The sequence below is a fragment of the Notothenia coriiceps genome, unplaced genomic scaffold (assembly GCF_000735185.1).
Source record: "Notothenia coriiceps isolate Sejong01 unplaced genomic scaffold, NC01 NC01_scaffold00037250, whole genome shotgun sequence".
Lineage (NCBI taxonomy): Eukaryota > Metazoa > Chordata > Actinopteri > Perciformes > Nototheniidae > Notothenia > Notothenia coriiceps.
In genome coordinates this window covers 7,217,535-7,237,695 of record NW_011369951.1, presented here as the reverse complement: position 1 = coordinate 7,237,695, position 20,161 = coordinate 7,217,535, and the positions used below count along the sequence as shown (strand labels likewise).

Below are 20,161 nucleotides of genomic sequence, written 5' to 3'. Positions count from 1 at the left end.
GTTGTTCCTCCTTCCAAAGGCTCCTTGTTACTGAGGAGAAGAAATGGGGTCAGAATAGTGTCAAGTTCATTCTGGCGTATTCTGTGACGGCTTGGTAGAAGAGAAGACATGAACCGAGAGCTGAGAGGAGAAGACTGCTATGTTGCTAAAATAGCTGGTGACAAAAAGGGGAAATCTCAGTGGAAACCTGAAATATCAAAAAGTAGCTTATTTTGAGCCGAAGATGGAGAAACATGGGGGCACCCCTTACCTTGCCCCAAATTACACATGAAGCAAGAAGAGAGAGGGGAAAGAGATCAGAAACACATTCACAACTATACATTAAAATCAAGCAAGATGCACAACTGCAGGAGAGAAGCTAGGCTGAGCAAAGATTCACATGAAGGTTCGGGCGGTAATCAAACCAAACATGTGACCTCTAATTCGAGAGTTTTTAAGAAGCTTTTTCTACACATCGCATTTTGAAGGCCTGGACATAATTTAAGATACTATCACCCTCGTCCTGAATGAGGAAAGGGTGAGGTCAAGTAGATAGCGATTGTATTTGTGTATATGAACACGCAAGATAAGAGCGATGCCTCCAGGAAGCCAGTGAGGCAGAGTGAGGCTGATAGGGCGAGGCAGTCCACTATTAATATTTGATTGGAGCCTAGTGATGGCTCGGGGACACAGAGAGGACTGTGGAGTCCCAGTGGGCCACAGAAACAAGGACACTGCCACAACTTTTGATTCCTTAGCTCAATGCTAGACTGTCATGTGAGGTCTTTTTTTGTTGTTGTTTTAGACCTGCAATCATTCCTGCAAACCCAGTAAAAACGCATTATGTTGGGACGGGTTCACATACTGTATCTGAAATGTCCAAATATTTGTAGTGTTAAAAATACCTAAATCAAAAAAGTGGATGACAATGTTCTGAAACTTTTCTTTGGTTTACTAGCACAAACGCCCTAAAAAATAAATACTATTTTCCAAAACTGCTAGAGAAGTTACCTGCTAAGGATGACTAAAGATACCATTTTGTCTTGAGAGGTTCCGGACCAAAGAAACAGTAAATAAACATTAGATTTGTCAGGGGTGCAAAAAAAAGAAAAGACAAATGTGCTAATACAAGTAGCTATAACGGCTTAATATAGCAATAGCATCTCAGCGGTTCTGTAAATTTCATTTAAAGTAAACAAAAATGGCTTAATGCAGCACTTTATATGCTATCCCAACGTTTCTATAATATGCGCTCTGTCTGAACATAAGAGAGTTAGGTTATAAGGTATATTTAAAGTCCACAAGATGTTTAAAACAGCGAATACATCTAGTGGGAACATATGTATAAATGATGAGCTACATGTACAGTATGTGGCCTGGATGAGAGTTCATAGCTCAGTCAGTTGGCTACTATGGGTTATATCTCCACTGCAAGACATTTAAATAGTAAAACAACAGCTTTAATAGTTGTGGACATCATGAGAGCCAGCCCAGCCTTGCATCTCCCACTGTGTTCACCATGCCTCTCCCCCCCCCCCCACTCGCTGGAGTGCATGCACCAGTTCAGTGCCCCATGCAGCATTCACTGACAGCTCGTGGGCAGCTCCATCCTTAAAGTGACAAGGGTGAACTTTCCAGTGTCATTGTCAGACAGAGAAAAGAAGAGAGAGGGAAAGAGGAGTGAGGGGGAAGTGCAATATGAAGAATGATGGAAAGTGAGACTGATTCTGGTGGAGTTATAGAAAAGTGACTTGCTAGAAAACTGTTGCCAGAGAGGACAGCTCTAAAGGTAAAGGTGGAGTGTTCATGTGGCAGAGGTGAAGTGGGAGGAAGAAAGTTAGCAGAAAAAAAGCGAGACAGGAGAGCAGTTCTGTTAGGTCGAGGCCATGCTCTGTGGCTGCGTTGAAGAAGATGAAGGGATGAATATGGGTGGGTCAGCGAGCCTATCAGATCGCAGACAGGAGGTGACATGTGTGCTGATGAGGAAAACGACAGCAGTAGTTGGGCTTCCATACATCAACATCGATTGGGCAAATGGAAAGTGAAATATTCACCAAAAAATTCTCAAAGATTAATCATTGATTTGATTTAAGTGGAAGAGCTTTTGCTAAAAAATAGCAACCTGGTCACATTTGTTATATTTAGTTTAAAAGGAGGTCTGAAATGATGGCTTTATCCATGATTAATTCCTACTGTGATTTTTATTGCATATTTTATAATTAGTTGTCATTGGCCATCAGCCAACAGCTGAACATCACAAATCCTAGTTGACACTTTTCCCATTCTCTTTATGATATGTTTAACATTTAACAATCCTCAACTTGTCTTAACTAAGCAACTGGATAAACACTAGTTGAAATTAACTTTTTTACGATTTATCAAAAGGTTGCGTAAAGCCTGCTATATAGTAAAATGGAACCATAGCTAATGCTGCAGGTGACAAGTGAATGGAAGATGTGGTTAGTGACGTGGTCATGCGCTGAGCCACCCGTGCTGAGGAAGAAGAGGCAGAAAAGAGGGGAAATGGAAGGACCATAAAGTGTGAACGACAGGAACAGAGAAGGGTTAGAGGCGTGGCATGCCCTGTGTGCTCCACCGTGCTACCTTGTTCCATCAGGCCTGCGGCGGAGCCGGCAGCTGCAGCCACTGCTGCTGCTGCCACGGTGACCGAGGCTGGAGTGGTGGTCTGCCTGCTGCCCACTGTTAAGAGTCCAATAGCCAGTCAGTTGCAGAGCAGGGAGGAAAGGAAGGTGAGAAGGAATTGGATGAGAAACAGGGGGAAAATGGAAAAATGGTGGAGTGAAATTTAGAAAGAAAGGGAGGGTTTGAGTCAGAGACAAAGCAGGTAGGTGGCAGGGTGAGGAAAAATGTAAAAAAGGTGAGGTGGAGACAAACATAATTTATGAGTTCATTAGGGGGGTTAATTCGTATACACAAACTAGAGACAAAAAATCTGTCACTTATGAATCTGCTGCTGGTAGAAGGATCAAATCAAATGTCAAGGAAAAACACAAATCTCAAATTAATCTGAGAACCTTTGACGCTTGCATTTTGTCTCAAAGCATCCCTGAAAACATTGTTATAGTTAGGATGATGACAGTGATGAAGTTGCAGGACTTAGTCAATGTTGGTAAATGTTAGATTTGTAGAGCTTGTTCACCTCTACAACAGTCAGAAATATGTTAAATGCATAACAGGCGGTCATACTTTGTATTCAAATTAAAACATATTGTAGAAATAATAGTGAACTTTAATTTAAACCATAACCTTATCCTCATACATTTTGAATGCTACAAGATATAAACATGTGGATAGAAATAGAAGCTCCCCTGTGTCAGCACAGGGACACTGATACACTGCTCTGTATAATGTATGATTCATGATGAGAGAACTCGTTTATGTGCTAATGTAGTGTTATTAAGTTATGTATTTGTCACCTAATGACCTCACACTTCATAAGAGGAAAGAGAGAAAGGAGAACAAATGTATTTAAGAACTTGACACAGCAGGGCCACACACCTGGGTCAATGTTTGTGTGCGTGCGTGCGTGCGTGCGTGCGTGCGTGCGTGTGTGTGTGTGTGTGTGTACTGTATGTGGGGGGGGGGTGTGTGAGTGTGAGTGTGTGTGTGTGTCCTCAAATTGAGAAAGTGTGATCAATAGAAAACTGTCTCCCCAGCAGTAACATCTCCACATCATAAAAGGTTACGTATAAGTAGAAGCTAAAAACGTTAAGCGTGCTCAGTTATTGTAAATAATTAAAGCTTTCTATACTGTAATCTCACTGAACAGGATATGCTCTAAATCTAAATGAGACCAAAATAAAATGTATTTAACAGCTATATTTTTTAATATACCATTTTGAATAAGTTGTACAAGACTATGCTTTGTATTATAACGGTCTAAGTACCTAACCTGGATAAAAGACACCAAAGGGAAGCACTGAAGTTGCACTGAGATGAACTTTACATAAATATATTTTTTACGGATCTATTGACCAAGGGAGACTAATCGGTCTGTTACTAAATGTCTAATGTTACCAGTGTTTACGAGGCACATGCCACCATTTGGGCAGACATCAAGGATATTCTTGACATATATATTTGAATATATGCTTATATTCAACAATCTTTCTTAGTACTTAATGTGTATTAACATATAACTGGCATGCAGCAGATACAATCCCAAAATGTTGCATGCGTAAATAACCTTTATATTGATGGATGTTGTTCCACTGATATAAATGGTCGAACAGTTCTACACGATTATGTTGAGGCAACACTTACCAGAGAAATTTCGAGAAACCAGCATGGTAGTAAGAATAGCCCCCTGAGAAGAAAAAAAAAAAAAGTTCAAATGTAAACACTTTAACTAGCAACATAATCATTTTGAAAAATGTATGTGAATAGTTTTTTAAGAATATGCCACATTTTTATATATTTTTCTATTCAAAGAATACTGTATGTTCCTGCATCATGGTCCCTATTTTAAATATCTTACATTATTTTCCTTTTTCTCGTTTGCTCTGCAGTTAAATGTCTCACACTGCTAATCCATGTTTTTCTAAAAATGACAAGACACAGACAACTGGTACATGCCAATGGCAGGTTGGTTGCATGTTGGTCACCCATTTGCTGGTATTTGAGCCATGCCAAGACTAGCCAAAAGCAGCATGGTAACAGTGGTCTGCTCCAATGGCTGAGGTGTTGTATTTGCACACACTTTCAGCAATACATCGGTGAAGAAGGGAAACCAGGAATTGAGGATAAGTCTGGATTTAGACACTTTTTTAATAACTTTAAGCATATGCCATCTTCATAAAAAAAAAATATATATATGTTTTAAACAACAGGCCATGAATTTGTAGATCACCTTCTGGCAGTAACGCTTAAATAAAGAAGTAGAAATAAAAGAATAAAGTTAAGGAAATTATCATTTTTATCCTGATCTTATCAGAGCAAAAGTGGAAGTTGTGGGGGAGAATGAGCATGCAAACAAACCTTGAGTTTCCTCCTGGCGTTGAATTTCTTCAGGCACTCCACGGTCTCCTGTCTGTGCATCATCGACGCCACTGTGGACCGTTGCTGGGAGAAGGAAGAAGAGAAAGAGGAGGAGAGAAAAGTGGCGGAAACAAAGGAGGAAAGTTCATAAAAAGAAGAAAGAAAACGACAAGATTAAATCAGTCATACAAGTCTTTTCAATGCGTGCAGTAGATGTGTGAAAAAGAATTGCTGTCTGATTGTCCATCTCCAGCAGGGGACACTTACGCAGACCCACGGGTGCTTGAGGGCCTCCTGAGCAGTGATCCTCTTGGCTGGGTTGATGGTCAGCATCTGGTTGATCAAGTTTTTGGCCTCAGGTGTAACTGTGTCCCACTCCGGGGAAGGGAACTAAAAAGGGAAGCAGAACCACGTCTTCAAATTCAATGTGGAGCTGAAACAATCTGTTGAACAATCCATTCTTTGATGGACAGAATTAATCATTATTTTGATAATGAAATCCTAATTTGTCATCAAAGATGCCAGACATATGCCGGGTCTAAATGTGCAGGATTTCTCTGCATAATATTATTTCATATGAAATATCTTTGAGTATTGGGCTATTTGTCCGAAAAAAATAGCAATCTGAAGACAAGACTTTGGGCACTGGGAAAATATATCCAATCAAATCAATAAAGACACTGATGCTACTAACGGTTACGTTAATCAGAGAATTTCAATGGTGCTGGAATCCGGCAAAACGACAATTTTTAAATAACTAAACCAAAAGGTTTACATGAAAATGTTCATTATTACTGTAATAATATCGTTATTATCCAGCTGCTTTTGAAATATTCACAATTATGAGACAGCACTTTTAATGTTAATCTTTTAGAGGCAAGTTTAAATCTTTTCGCCATCCAAACATTGAAAGACAATCGAATTAAGACCTTTGACACCTCCAGATGTTGAAATTCTGTTTGATCTAACATAGGTAATTGCAGAACCATTCAAGCTTGCATTTAAAAGTCAAGAATGCTCCCCTTGGTTTGCTATTTGTTAGACTTTTTTGTGACCCAAGTCATCAAATCTGAATCAGTTACTGAATGTGCATGTTTTTGTTTTTAAATCATATATTAAACATGCAAATACAAGCGAACCAATCAGAGCAGACTGGTCTCTGGTTTCAGACAGAGGGTAAAAAAGGGTGCTGCAGCAGTATGAGAAAAATAGAGACCTTTTTGAACATTAAAGCGTGTAAACATGTAACAGTAGAGCAGAGTCCTGCATCGGGTCGTGTACCCGTCGGGTGACCCGCAAAAAAAGTGATTCGCGGGTGCTATTTTTTCAAACGCTTTTTTCCGGGTTTGTTTCTGGGTAAAACAAAGATGATGCGGGTCGGGTCGCAGGTGTTGCATAATAAATATATCTAAATAATAATAATTTAGTTTAATGTTTAAATCCTCAGACCTCTCTCCGCGGGACCGCGCATAATCATAACCTCTGCAGCGCATCAATCTGCTGCTGAGCGCGCCACATTCGAAATGGCTGAGGTGAAGGTGGAGCTCGGAGAATACAGCATTTTCAATAACACTTCCTCAAGAGCGAAATCCATCCAATTGATAGGACATGCCTTGAACATGACAGCCACTGCTCCCCTGTGTGTTTTTTTCAACAACATCTAAAACCCAGTCCAAGCTCGGCCCCTGACAATGTTTTTTGGAATTCTGATCCCACACATGTCGAGGTCTGATCCCTGAGCCCAGAATCCCTGCCAGAGAATCAGTCCGCCTGTCTCTCTCCATTTGGCATGAACTTAAATATGATCTCAGGTGAGCCTCCCTCTCTTGCAACCCCTGAAATATGAATGAGGCGACTGAGTTATGTAAGCACATCCAAAACGAACGGGGGCAGTGGGAGGAGAGGGGAGGGTATTACAGCAGGAGCGGAGAAATAAGACAGCAAGAGAGGAGAGGAGACTCACATCGTAAGCCCCCGCCTTGATCTGCTGGTACAGCTTGTGCTGGTCCTCGTCCCAGAAAGGAGGGTAACCCACCAGCAGGATGTAGAGGATAACCCCTGAGACATGAGCAGAAACACACACGCACACGCACACACACACACACACACACACACGCACACACACACAGAAAACGTGTTAGAAAATGTGCTTCAGTATGTTCTTTTTTGTGTACAATTATCAATGAAATACCATAGTGTATGTAAAGTGTGTTTCTCTGTACAACTCACCGCAGGCCCAGATGTCCACAGGTTTGCCATATGCCTCCTTCCTCAAAACCTCAGGGGACAGATACCCCGGTGTGCCAGCAAATCCTGCAGCGCACGCACACACACACACACACACACACACACACACACACACACACACACACACACACACACACACACACACACACACACACACACACACACACACACACACACACACACACACACACACACACACACACACACACACACAATGGATTGATTGTGACTCAAGGAACCATATGTGCTATCATTAGATAAGCTTGTTTAGAGAGCAAGATAGTCTTCCTGTTATCATGACCTATTCATCCATACAGTGGACTGAGATGTAACAGGAAGATTCAAAGCTCGAAGATCTTCTTGAGCTTGACCTTTATGATCAGAGTTTGACATCCTTAAAAAAAGGAAAAGTGCACATATCCTTAGGGGAAGTGAACAAAGAGCATTAATGAATGACCATCGTTGGTACCAGATCGAAATGGGTTCACTTCTTATACCAAAGTTCTGATAAAGTGTTTTTTCCGAAGACAAACTGGGCCACTTTGTTGTAAAAAGGACGAAGGTCTGATTTCAGTACAATACAAGCTAGGGTGGCACCAGCAATGTCAGTTCGAATTGATAAACTAAGCGTACATTTTCTAAGGAATGCATCCTAACATCAAAACTTAAAGCATGAATAACAATTTATCATAACGATATACTCTTTTCTTGTAAGTTAAGACATGCTCTCCTCCAGCTGGACCCTCCATTACCCTTTATTATATCTAGGTCTTTCTTCCTTTACTAAGTATTTAACATACATTCGTAAGCCTAACCTCTGACAGGAAGTGAACAAATTAACTGAGCTTTAAGTAACTCCTGTATCTTCTGTACCTACCAAACCAGGCCTGCTGATCCCCCTGCACCTCAATGGCCAGGCCAAAGTCGGCCAGCTTCACTGCGGCATTCTTACATTTGCTGGCTAGGAGCAGGTTCTCTGGCTAAAGTGGGAAGAAGGAGATAAAGGAGATCACCAAACATTTTGAAAGGAGGGTTGGGGGCAAAACAAATTAACACTGTCCAAATGGGGGAAGATAGCTATTCATGCACAATGTTTGTAATTGGGTTGATTAAGTTCTTATCATCACACACATACAAAACACACATACACACACGGAAATAGATGTCACTTAAATTACTTGTTTGAACACATAAAATAAAAGTTAAACCAATGCATTTTTGGCCTAACTTTGAATGTACTGTTTAGCTCACAAAAAGCTGCAGTGCTTTCTTGTCCTATCCTCATGCGGTGTGCTGTGGTCTATAGGCTCCATCTCTATGGCCCAGATAATGCGTTCCGCCTCATTATTCTCTGTCAGAAGAGGGCTCTAATAATGGGATGCTATTCCCACTGGCCCTGCTCATTTTGTCTCTCGACATCTCTCTCAACTCTCACTTAATCATTGCCTCTGTTACTGCAGCTGGTAATCTCTAATGACAAATAAAGCATTCCGGTGGAAAATATTAACACTAAATAATAAGTGTCTTTTATTCATCGAGTTGTTTTGTTGAAAAATTATCAGACTAGATACCAGGGTTGGCTAACAAGCTAATTTGTTCAGTCAATAGCCAGTATGTTAGGCTAGACAATATATGATTTTCCACTCCATTAAAACAAGGACATGCAGTTCTTTGACTCTGCCCATTACCATACCATTACGTTCAGCCTTTGTTTAACAGAAACTCCCAGACATGGTTATCATCTGCAATCCCTGATTGTGTTTTGCGCCCTTTTTAAATGCTACAACCTCTTTTTGGCAAAACCATCAACAGTAACACCTGCATTCATTGCTGATGTACATTTAAATTCATGTCTAATAATTTAAGTCCACAATATGTGTTAATTATTATGTGCTTTACTGCACACCTTCTGATTCCTTCTCTCCCCTCTTTTCCTTCAGCTAATTTGTAGTACCAGCCCGTCTTAGTAAATTATTTAGTAGGTTTGCTAAGAAATTCTTAGTTGACGAACACTGATATGTTGATTTAAACAAACTCAAAATATTCTTGGAACTAATTAATTCTGCATTAGAAATTATTAGAAATGAATAGACTAAATAAATCTTGGTCGAGGATAGCATCACCGATTTGCAAGAATATATTGCATGCGCTTATAGCATTTGAGCCCATGTATAAAAGAAAGGGAAATATGTGATAGAGACTTAGGTTAGCAAACCGGTAATCCTGAGGTTCTGCAACCTTGCGTCATAATGTTCTCTGAGCTCCACCATTTGGCTGGGCTTTACCCCTTTCTGAACGAGGGAGGTAGAACATGCCAACACTGCAGCCGTAAGATAATCAGCGGAAACGAATGTGGGTGGAAATTCTGATGAAGCATGCACTTCCATCATAAAGGTGCATAAACGCAACCCATTACATGCACATCACCATGACTTTTTGATACAATCGCTCCATCTCTTTAGCACACACATACACTCAGACATGCCCACACAGAGAACCTGATGACGAGGTTTGGGTGAAAGGCAGAGAGATGGAAGGTTACAGAGGAAAGAGAAAGCTGTTTTCGAGAGCAGTTCATGCGTGGGTGTTTTATATGAAATGATTCTCCTCTTTCTCTTATTCCTTTTATTTATATGTCGGTAGAGGATTTGGCGCTGCTGTGGTTTTCCTACTAAATCCTTTAAATAAGTGGAAGAGATGTGTGTGTGTCTAGATTAAAGACAGGGATATCTTTTCTTTTACAATGTTTACACACTATTGCAAACCAGATACCTTTAAGAAAGGCCTAAAAAACGTTCTTTTTGAGTTTTTCTATAACATTTCATCTAATATGTTGCTTAACACTAGTAGCATGAGATGTTGGAAACCTTATGTTTCAAATCCCAGCTCTAACTTAATTATTGTGTCATTAATGGAACTTTCATTACATCCATTACTTGTGTAGACTCAAAATAATGACCTTCCTGAGAAATACTATTTGCTGTACTTTCTAAACATTGTAGAGCTAGCACACATGCATTTGATGTGCGTTGTCATCTTATTTATCATAACGCAATTTCTAACTCAAGCGATCTTGTCACCCAGGCTGTCCTCAGTCATCACACTGTGACCTATTGCATGAAATGCTCTCCGACGCTTGGGTGTGAAACCAGATAGGCGTGTTGGCTAAAAAAAGAATTGTCCACAACAGTTCTGATAAACACAACACGGCTTTGCTGGAATGCTTGGACTGACATTTGCATAAAGGAGGTCTACTCAACAAAGGGCATCATGCAAAACCAGGTGCAAAATACAAGCATGCACATATACTGCAACACAACCAAATACGAGACATGGCGGCGAGAGGACTGGAGAACGGTTGTTTTGTGTCCGTTTGGAAACAGATTCACACATAGTTCACTATATTTGAGGAACTGCTTTGTTATTGGGAAATGTTTCCACAACGAAAAGCAATAAGCCACATTTAAAACACTAATAGACTCAAGCAAAACAATCTTTTGGTTTCTAGAGAATAAACAGTCAACACGAACACAAATAAATACAACTATGAAGCAATCCTAACTTGTTACCAGTTCAAAATGTTTTCCAACCCTTAAAGAGTGCTTTATGTTTAATATAAGTCACCACATGGCAGATTACAGAAAATGAGCTGTCCCATTTGAAACACTGACAGTCCGATCAAAACCCCAGAGGGTGTGTAATGTTCAATATGTAACACAATTGAATTCTCTAATAGAAAGTAAATTGACCAGAGGTTAGATTAAGTATCCTCCTTAGTCATCTTGGATTGATCAATCAACAAAAGAAATGGGCCGGCTATGCAATGACAAGAACTTTTTCTAGAAAGGGAACAGAGCAGCTGCATTGGTCAGTTAGTATAAACAAGATTGCATGCCTGAAATCTCCACAGACTGGGGTGGAAGTGGTGTTCACACAACAGATAGAGAAGGTGACTGCACAGACTGGAGGCTGGGTATGGCCGGGCAGAGCCAGAGAAAAGGTCACCGGTAGTATTTGACAGTCTCATGTTGATCGCCACAAAGCTGTAGGGACCGTGAGTGGGGAGAGCAGCTTGGGCCCGACTCTAAATGGCTTTCTTACCGCCCAACCAACTATTGTGTATGCCTACATTGTATTATATAAGGTTACAAAAGGAGACATTGTATTTCGGAATTCAGGGGGAATGAGATGATTCATCCCTCTCGATGTCCTGAGGCTTTGTAAGTGACACTATGTCCACAAACATTACAGAAATTCACACGTTTCTTTTTTTTAAACTTACACAAAAAACACACCAACAACACCACCCCCCCCATTACAAATATTAAAGCACACTCCCAAGGGACAGCAGGATGACCCCCATCACTCACCTTCAGGTCCCGGTGCACCACGCCCATTTGATGGCAGTGAAGCACTGCCTCCAAGATCTGCTGGATGCAATGACTGCATGCAAACACCAAGGGAGGCGTATGTTAGTCTGAGCAGCGCTACAATCCCGTGCACAGGCCAAGGGTGGGGGAGGGTAGGTTGGGGGGGTTATGATGGAGGATTGGGTAAGGGTTACAACAGGATTTGAAAGGGCTCTCATGTTGCCAGCTGTGACACTCTCAGATTTGATTAGCTACAGCCAAACCACAGCTAAGAACACACCCAGGACTACAAAAGGCAATCAGGGTTCAATAGCTTCTAAAAAAGTGACATAGCTAACAACTGTGGCCCAAATATAAGGCTTACTTTAAAGTACATTTTATGTATCACCAATTTATGATGTGAATCCAATATAAAGCTTAAAAAAATGGGCCGTTATCTTGTTTGAGCTACTGTGTTTAGCATGGAGCCTATAGTGCAGCAGATGTCATTAATGGCTTTTACTTTTTTGGGGGTTCGCTGTAGACCTGGGTTTGACTTGGTTGGCCTGGAAGTGCATAGCTGTGTGTGAATTGCAACAGGACGTTCCTTTGAGTCAATCTATTCTGCAACTAACCAATGGTTTTGCACTATTATTTGTCTTTTATACTCTATTCTTCCTAGATGAGGATATCCAGGGACACACTCATCTCTGACAGATATTTCACTGGATTCTAGATGCCCCACCTCCCTGCATGTTGTAGTCTGCAGGCATTAGGTGATGACAGAGGGTGTGAGAAGGTGGGAAGGAGTGAGTCATTGTGCAATTAATAACATTTAAAAGATGTGTCTGGGATGAATGCCATGTCCACTGGCCTCTGCTGACAAGAGCTGTCATTCTGATGTCAGCTACCGGACACTAAAAATAAAAAGTTAAAAACTGAGAGTGATGCGGAGTAATGACGGAGTCTTTGCAGATATTTGAGCGGGGAACAAAAGCACCTGTGTGGCATTGTGTGTGGACAGAAGCTTGTGTGTTTCCTGTGCACTGACAAAGTTCAGAGTGAGGGTTGTGTTTCACAGTTTTGTATTTCCGAATATGAGTGCAGCTTAAGAGAAGCTTATGGATGATAGAAAAAAATACGCTCTCTTGATCTTTCCACCTACACTTTTAGAAAAGATGTGCAATGCCTATTTTTTGCAATAGTGTGGAAAATGAAGGATATCTTTAGAGGTAGAATTAGATGAGCCTTGTGGGGGAGGAGGTTATTACCAAGTCATTTCTCAATGACTTTCACAACTTAAACGTAAAATACAATATTGAGTTTTTACTCACTTCACGGATGATTCAGGCAATGAAGACGTGCCATAGTTAATACTTATACATAATTATTACTTTGATTACTGCTTTGAAAAATGATGCGCAGTCATTGATTAGCACCTTATCACAATAATACCCTTGCTGTTTGGCAGTGTCTTTAAATTCAAACACTAGGCTAAGCACTTATTTTTGAAGTTGTAAATTATTTTGTGTTTTTTACAGACAGAAATAGGTCTAAACATGGAAAACTGTCAGAATGCTGCTCCAGGCCGGGCATCGCCTGCGTGTGACTGACAGGCCATTACTATGCTTTGGATTATTTACGTTGTCTTTTTGATTTCGTCTGCATCCAATATAAAGCCCCTTCCATTCTGGCATCTGGACTAACAGCTATCTAAGGTTATCTCACAATCTAACCATAAAACGTGAAATAACAAGTAAACTAGATGCCTAACAATTAACTTGAGCAGTCTCAAAAGCTGACTTACAGTAATTGTTTTCAATTAAGGAAGAGTCTGGACTGTCAGTCTGCTAGATTTGATAACATAAGAGAAAGCAAAGAACATGGAGAGAAATAGAGAGAAAAGGAGAGAGAGAGAGAGAGAGAGAGAGAGAGAGAGAGAGAGAGAGAGAGAGAGAAATGTAGACTGGCATGGCTGTAAAGTTCAGGACTATAAATTAGAATCCTGTGTCTTGTTTCTAAAGGTCTCCCAATAAATAAATACTTGGCAGGTCACGTCTACAGTGTGTGTGTGTGTGTGTGTGTGTGTGTGTGTGTGTGTGTGTGTGTGTGTGTGTGTGTGTCAAGTTGCATGTGTGGGGCTAATGGGACTTCCATCTATGAAATGTGAGTGTGTGTTCTCTTGCACCCTCACTCACACATGTGCCTGTGTGTAGGTATGCATGCAGATCAGTGTGTGTGTGTGTGTGTGTGTGTGTGTGTGTGTGTGTGTGTGTGTGTGTGTGTGTGTGTGTGTGTGTGTGTCTATCCTTCCCCCACTTTGTCAGCTGTTGAGCTCTGTAACCAGCAGGGTGAAAATCCTGTGTGTGTGTGTGTGTGTGTGTGTGTGTGTGTGTGTGTTGCCGCAATCAATATTTAAAAGATAAATTCTGTTGTATTCCTGTTCACTCTATATAAAAAGTAGGCTTTATCCACACTGTGTATACATGTTTTTACTTTGTAAGTATGCAATCTGCTATAAAAAGTGTTTGTTTATGTTTCAGTTGTTGCACGTTAGCCTACTTTACAGTATTCTTCAAATAGAAACAGAATAATAAGGTCTACAGATCACAGCCACTATGGGACTTTTGATAAAGTTTTTAACATTGATGTTCTTGAAAAACTTGACAGATGACAAAAAATGCATCTATCATATTTCTTGAATTGTACATTTTTAGCAACTCATAGCTGTGTTATAGTTCTTAAAGTCTGTTTGTCTGAGGTTGTTCTATACTTGCAGAATTATTAGCAGCACACACGTGAAATGCTTTCAGTGACAAATCGTGAAATGACCTGATGTAGCGGTTGCAGATTTTGTGTGAGTACTAGTTATCTCTCGTATAATGCCTATATAAATACCTGCCAACTAAAAGTAAAGAATTACATAAATGCTGCAGAGATCATTCAAACGTTGGTTCTATTATATTCTGTAGTCGCTGATCATCTCATAGCAAGCAGAACATAGCTTTTACTTATGCTTTCTTTCGAGAGTCAGTCTGACAATACACTACTAGTTATATTTAATAAAATCAGATATCAAAATGTGTCCAAACTGCTACTGTAATTCTGTCTAAAGAATGGAGAAAAGTTAAAATCCTAGAAATCTATTCTTAGGTTTAATTCAGGGCCAAAGATAAAAGCTCAACAATAAATCAGAAAACACCTCTGGAGATGCTTATAAGACAATATTCCACAAAAAAGATTTGTTTTATAAGTAGCGCACTTTGTTTGTCTTCTCAAAAACAGCTCTATAAAGATGCTGTTGATGCTAATATTAGACTATTGAAAATATCCCTATTTTCAATACAATACATTAATAACTCTGAGCAAGAGAGTAGACAGGAGAACAAAAAAAAAGAAGAAATTAATAAAGACAACAATAAATATAACTGTTGCTTCTTTTAACTAGACTGGTGGGAGAAATTGATGGTTGTAAGGGCATGTGTTAAAACTGGATATGTATTACACCTGGGGGGGGGGGAGTGTGTGTGTGTGTGTGTGTGTGTGTGTGTGTGTGTGTGTGTGTACAAGGCTCATTGATTGATGATTGATTGATTAATTGATCTAGTTGTCAGTGCAACAGGAGTTTGTTATAATGTAGTGAAAATGATGGGCGGGAGGGCAAATGGAGCAGGGAGGACGGGTGGACCAGGCCAGGATCCTTCAATTAAAAAATAACATATCATACAATAAAACAGCAAAAAAGGAAACACAAGAGCATAACAAGAGACAAGTCGGACAGGCGGACATTAGACATGGCACGAAGAAACGAGACGGAGGAGGGAGGGAGGGAAGGAGGAAGTAATTAAGGAGGAAAGGAAGGACCGGGACGGAGGAGGGAAAGAAGTCGGGATGCAGATGCTCCTCTACATATACTAACCTTCAGGTCCCTGTGCACTATGTCATGTTGGTGAATGTGATGGACACTGTCTAGAATCTGATGGATACAGTGACTGTGAAGACAAAACAGAGGGGAGGAGGGGTGGAGGGGGGGATGAAGGTGGAGAAATAGGATGCCAGGTGAACAGAGTGACGGCCAATGCAAGGTGAATGAGACAAAGATAAAGAACAGAGGTTGGCAGGTTGGATTAGTGGAGAAGGGACATTTGTCAGAATAAATGAGAAGGAGAAGAAGAGGGAGGACGATTGATGCAGATAGAGATGTTGGAAGGGAGGGGGGTATATGCGGGTGGAGGAGACAAAAACATTTGGTTTTGCTTTTTAGACAGGATGAGAAACAAGAGCAGCCACAGCAGAAACATCTGCCAGACAAAAATCACACCGACACTGACAAAGAAGAGGAGAGGAGTAAGAGGAGAGCACAAAAACCAAAAGAAAAAAGGTGAGAGGGAAGATAGGATGTGTTTGAAGAGCAGAGAGAGATCATCATTTATGAAATAAATAGAACGCGTATAGGATGACACTGAATCATAATCGACTAGTGGGCTGATGCCAGGCTATTTTTCCATCACTGAAAGGAAAGCACATCACCCTGTACATAGCGAGAGATACATCTACCTCTATTGTGAGTGTGTGAACATTTAGGCTTGGTGCAATGAGAGATTGTAATGTTCACAATATGTGACTAATAGCAAAGAGACGGGAAGCCTGGAGGATCCACGCCCACACAGTGTCTAGTTAGTGGGTGGACTGAGAGAGAGAATGAGAGGTATACTGTGTATGTGCATGCTTGCTCAGTACACAAATGTAGGGGAAAATATGAAATGTAACCAAAGGTATATGCGAATTATAGGCCTTAAACCTGTGAGGAAGCATTGACTGTATTATTTTTTATCTTAAACCCTAATCTTTATATAAAATCCCTCTGGGGGGGAACTTTGAGCTTTTAGCCCTTACAGACCTTTACATGCACAAAAACCTATATAACACACACACACACACACACGATGCTAGGTTATATTTTTAGGACCTACAACTTCATATTGCAGTCCAAACGAAGACGAAAGAAAAGTAAGAAACCTTTAAAGTGGGAGCTCAATGCTCAGAAGTATTATGCGCTATTGCGGTGCAATTAGTGTAAGGGCGCCACAGTTTATCTGCTGCTGCGAGGTTTCCGGCGCACACTAACATCCACATACCTGGAGACACTTTTCTACATCATTTATTCACTGTGACATGCCCTTGCATGCACAGACACATGGCTTGACCTGACAGTGACCCATTGTGTTTGGCATTCAAAAGTAGAAGAGCATCTCCACCCACTTTATCTGCTTGTGTGTGTGCCTTCAATATCCCACTGTCCAAAAAGATGATGTCATTCCAAAGGACTCTGGGTCTGTTTATGAACTCTTTGTAGGTTAGAGGGGAACAGTGACTACCTAGCCAGTCTACCTTCAGGCCACTTTCACTCCCTGTATGAGTATCCTTTAAATCAGTGGTCCTCAACTGGTGGGTCGCGACCGACCCGTTTCGAGTGGGTCGCGGATGTGTGAGTGAATTGGACAAAATCTGGGGAAAAAGTCAAACTTTTATTTTGAAGGCCCGATTTTCTAACGCTGTGCATGCAGGCGTTCTCAGAGTGTACCAGAATGCATAGTTTATGTTAGTATTTCTAAAAAATCTCCTGGGGGAGAATCCCCCCGGACCCCCTTGGGTTGGGTTTTCAGCATGTGTGCCTTTTTATATAGTTCAGCTTTGATTCCATTATCTCATTAAACCTTTTTTAAAAGCATACCGAAGGAATATAAGGGATATATGCACTGTACTTCACTTTTATTAATATTGTGCTGAAAAGCGTATATATTACAGCAGGTTTTTTTGTTGAATAGATTTGAGTGCTTCAAAATGTTGGGTCGCGATGTATTGACCAAGTAAAAAGTGGGTCCCGAGGCCTGACCAGTTGAGAACCACTGCTTTAAATAGTAAAATACTCACTTTAATGAAATAAATCATGTCCAAGCTTGTGTTTAATACAAAAATAATCGCAATGCAGATCGAGCAAGATAAGAGAGGTTTTCATTGAAAATATGATAGGAGGAAAATGTAAGTATGTACAGACAACGAGAACATCTTTTAAAATACTCCCATTGAAACAAACAAATCAGATCCATGGCAGCATCTAGTGTAACTAACTTTATGTTTTAGTCTGTTTGTTCCCTAGAGAGGGAAAAGTCCTTGATTCAGCTGCAGGTATAATTCCGTTCTACTCAAAATGGCCCTCATCCAATCAAACACTTCTGAGGAGAAACTCTGACAGGGGGCAACAAGGTGTGATGCTGCACAGTTTTGTGCTGTGTGTGTGTGACACTAATTTTACTGTCGCTAATTAAAGTCCCAGTTCTTGCTCGTTTCCAAGGGAGTGAGGTAGGGAGATAGGGGAAGGATTGGCCTTGATGACTGACATGCAGTGTGTGTGTGTGTGTGTGTGTGTGTGTGTGTGTGTGTGTGTGTGTGTGTGTGTGTGTGTGTGTGTGTGTGTGTGTGTGTGTGTGTGTGTGTGTGTGTGTGTGCTTGCAGGTTATAGTGTGGCTGGGAATGATAGCGATCACTATGGGGTTTAGATGAGTTATTAGTGCTGTAGCATGCCGTATGATATGGCAGCTTACACACACTCACATACATGTACAGAGACAAGTACTAAAACTCTGCTCTCCAAAATAAAATCACAATGTGGCTACAAAAAAGTGAAACTTCTCTACACTCTAAATAAAACCCATGAATACTCGATCAAGCATGCGTGTCTGAAACCAAAGGCATCAGAGGCTCTTGGCATCAGGATAAAAGACACTTTTTCTGCAAGCTGTTCAGGACTACGAAATACTCAGTTTGGAAACAAACAACTACCCTCCAAAATCCCTGATAATCAGCTAATGGAAATCCTTTAACTTAAAAGGTGACGTCAACAATTATGGAGACAGATTGTTGATTATTAAACTCAATACCCAAACAAATACCCCACATCAAACTCCAACTGTTTTTCTTTTTATACCGCCATGACCCTTGCCTTGTGTGGCTGCCTGGGTGTTTGTTTCTTGGCGATTATATCATTCTATATTGCTGATTTGATGGTGTGCCCCGGGTAACACGCTGAATTAAGGGAAAGCTTGCCACTCTCAGAATAAAAAATGATGTCATTGAACATTTTAGCTACAAAGGGAAAGCTTCTGAAGAGGCAATGTGCCTCTGAATAGGACAGAGGTACAGAAAAAGATAGATACTATTAATCAAAACTTTTGCAATCGATTTACAGTAAGCTGACAAAAGAAGAGCATGAGCGGTACCACTAATTTGTATAATAGTAATAATATAACAAACAAGACTACGAAACCACTGTTGTGCAATAACACTTATGTGCAATTTGATAAATAATCTACTTCGAATGTACAGCTGAATAAATAATCCATTTATTTTCATTTTATATTTTTTCTAATAGTGTTTTATTTGTGTTTGTCTCCATCTTAACTTTTGCTGTAACAATGTACATTTCCCCTGGAATTCTGATTGTATTTAATGGAACAGAATAATTAGACAAATATAGTTTTGCACTAAACTGTGCTCCACAGCTCAAATTTACAACCCTGGCTTGGGATCACTTTCTACCCAAGAATATAAAAGTCTGGACAAAACCAGAAAATAATCATATTCAAATGCTGATATGTAAGGCTTCACTCAAAGCATTTTAGACATTTTAAATACAAACTGGTTAAAAAGGCCAGTTATAGACACCACTTTGCTTAAATTACCAAAGTTCCCTCATTGTGAAGTTAAAAGTCAAACTGCTTTGGATTAGAGACAAGAGTTAAAGACCATTTACTGTGCCGTCGACCTCAGCACTACCAGACTATTCAGTGTCTTTGTTATGTTGCTGAATGGACTCACACCCACACTGTCAAGTATCTCTCTCACTCTTCTCTCAGTCTATTGTCTGTACATCCACCCCCCCACACTACTCGATTTCCTCTTGGTTGAAGTGAACTGTGTGTGTCGATAAGACCAAAGTGGTGGGAGTGATGTTAGAAGCATGTGTGGTGGTGGAGGGTTAAAGAGAAAGGAAAGAAAAGAGCTGAATGAACATTAGTTAGTTTAGCCGCTATAGGCTTGGACTGTTGGGGGGGGGGGCACCTTACTCCGTCTTTCTGGCTGTTTGTACCTGTGTACTCTCATGTTCCGATTAACCCAGCTTCCCCCAAATCTCTTTTTTGTGTCCATATATACGCCGGGATCCTGAGTCGAGGCTAATCCTGTTGCTGTGGTCGTGTGTCCNTTTGACTTTGTGAATTAACTTAATTAAGAATTAACGTTTTGTATTGCAGTAAAAGCCACTGTCAGGGTTCATACACTTTTTCACCAATGATTTTCAATTACTTCTAATTGAAAATCATTGGTGAAAAAGTGTATGAACCCTGACAGTGGCTTTTACTGCAATACAAAACGTTAATTCTTAATTAAGTTAATTCACAAAGTCAAATGAAAGTCATCTCTTAACTGTAGGTTAAATGTGTGGCAGATGAGACATTATTGTTGCTTTACTCCTCTGTTTTTCCACTTTTAACTGGTTTGTTTGCGCTCTGTTTGTCATTGCAGCAGCT

The 20,161-nt window shown here is 40.4% G+C and overlaps 1 protein-coding gene across 1 annotated transcript; it reads right to left on the bottom strand.

Annotated features, from left to right (window-relative positions):
* Window positions 1–1,852: 1,852 nt before the first annotated feature.
* On the bottom strand, window positions 1,853–14,539 carry LOC104967236 (calcium/calmodulin-dependent protein kinase type II subunit beta-like). The gene is made up of 9 exons (XM_010796653.1): window positions 11,595–14,539; window positions 8,102–8,204; window positions 7,207–7,290; window positions 6,941–7,035; window positions 5,245–5,367; window positions 4,978–5,061; window positions 4,264–4,306; window positions 2,562–2,679; window positions 1,853–1,922 (listed from the first exon to the last, which is right to left on the bottom strand). Exons 1-9 carry the CDS (start codon window positions 11,619–11,621, stop codon window positions 1,853–1,855), a joined length of 747 nt encoding a protein of 248 aa, XP_010794955.1. The 5' UTR covers window positions 11,622–14,539.
* Between the last annotated feature and the right edge of the window lie 5,622 nt (window positions 14,540–20,161).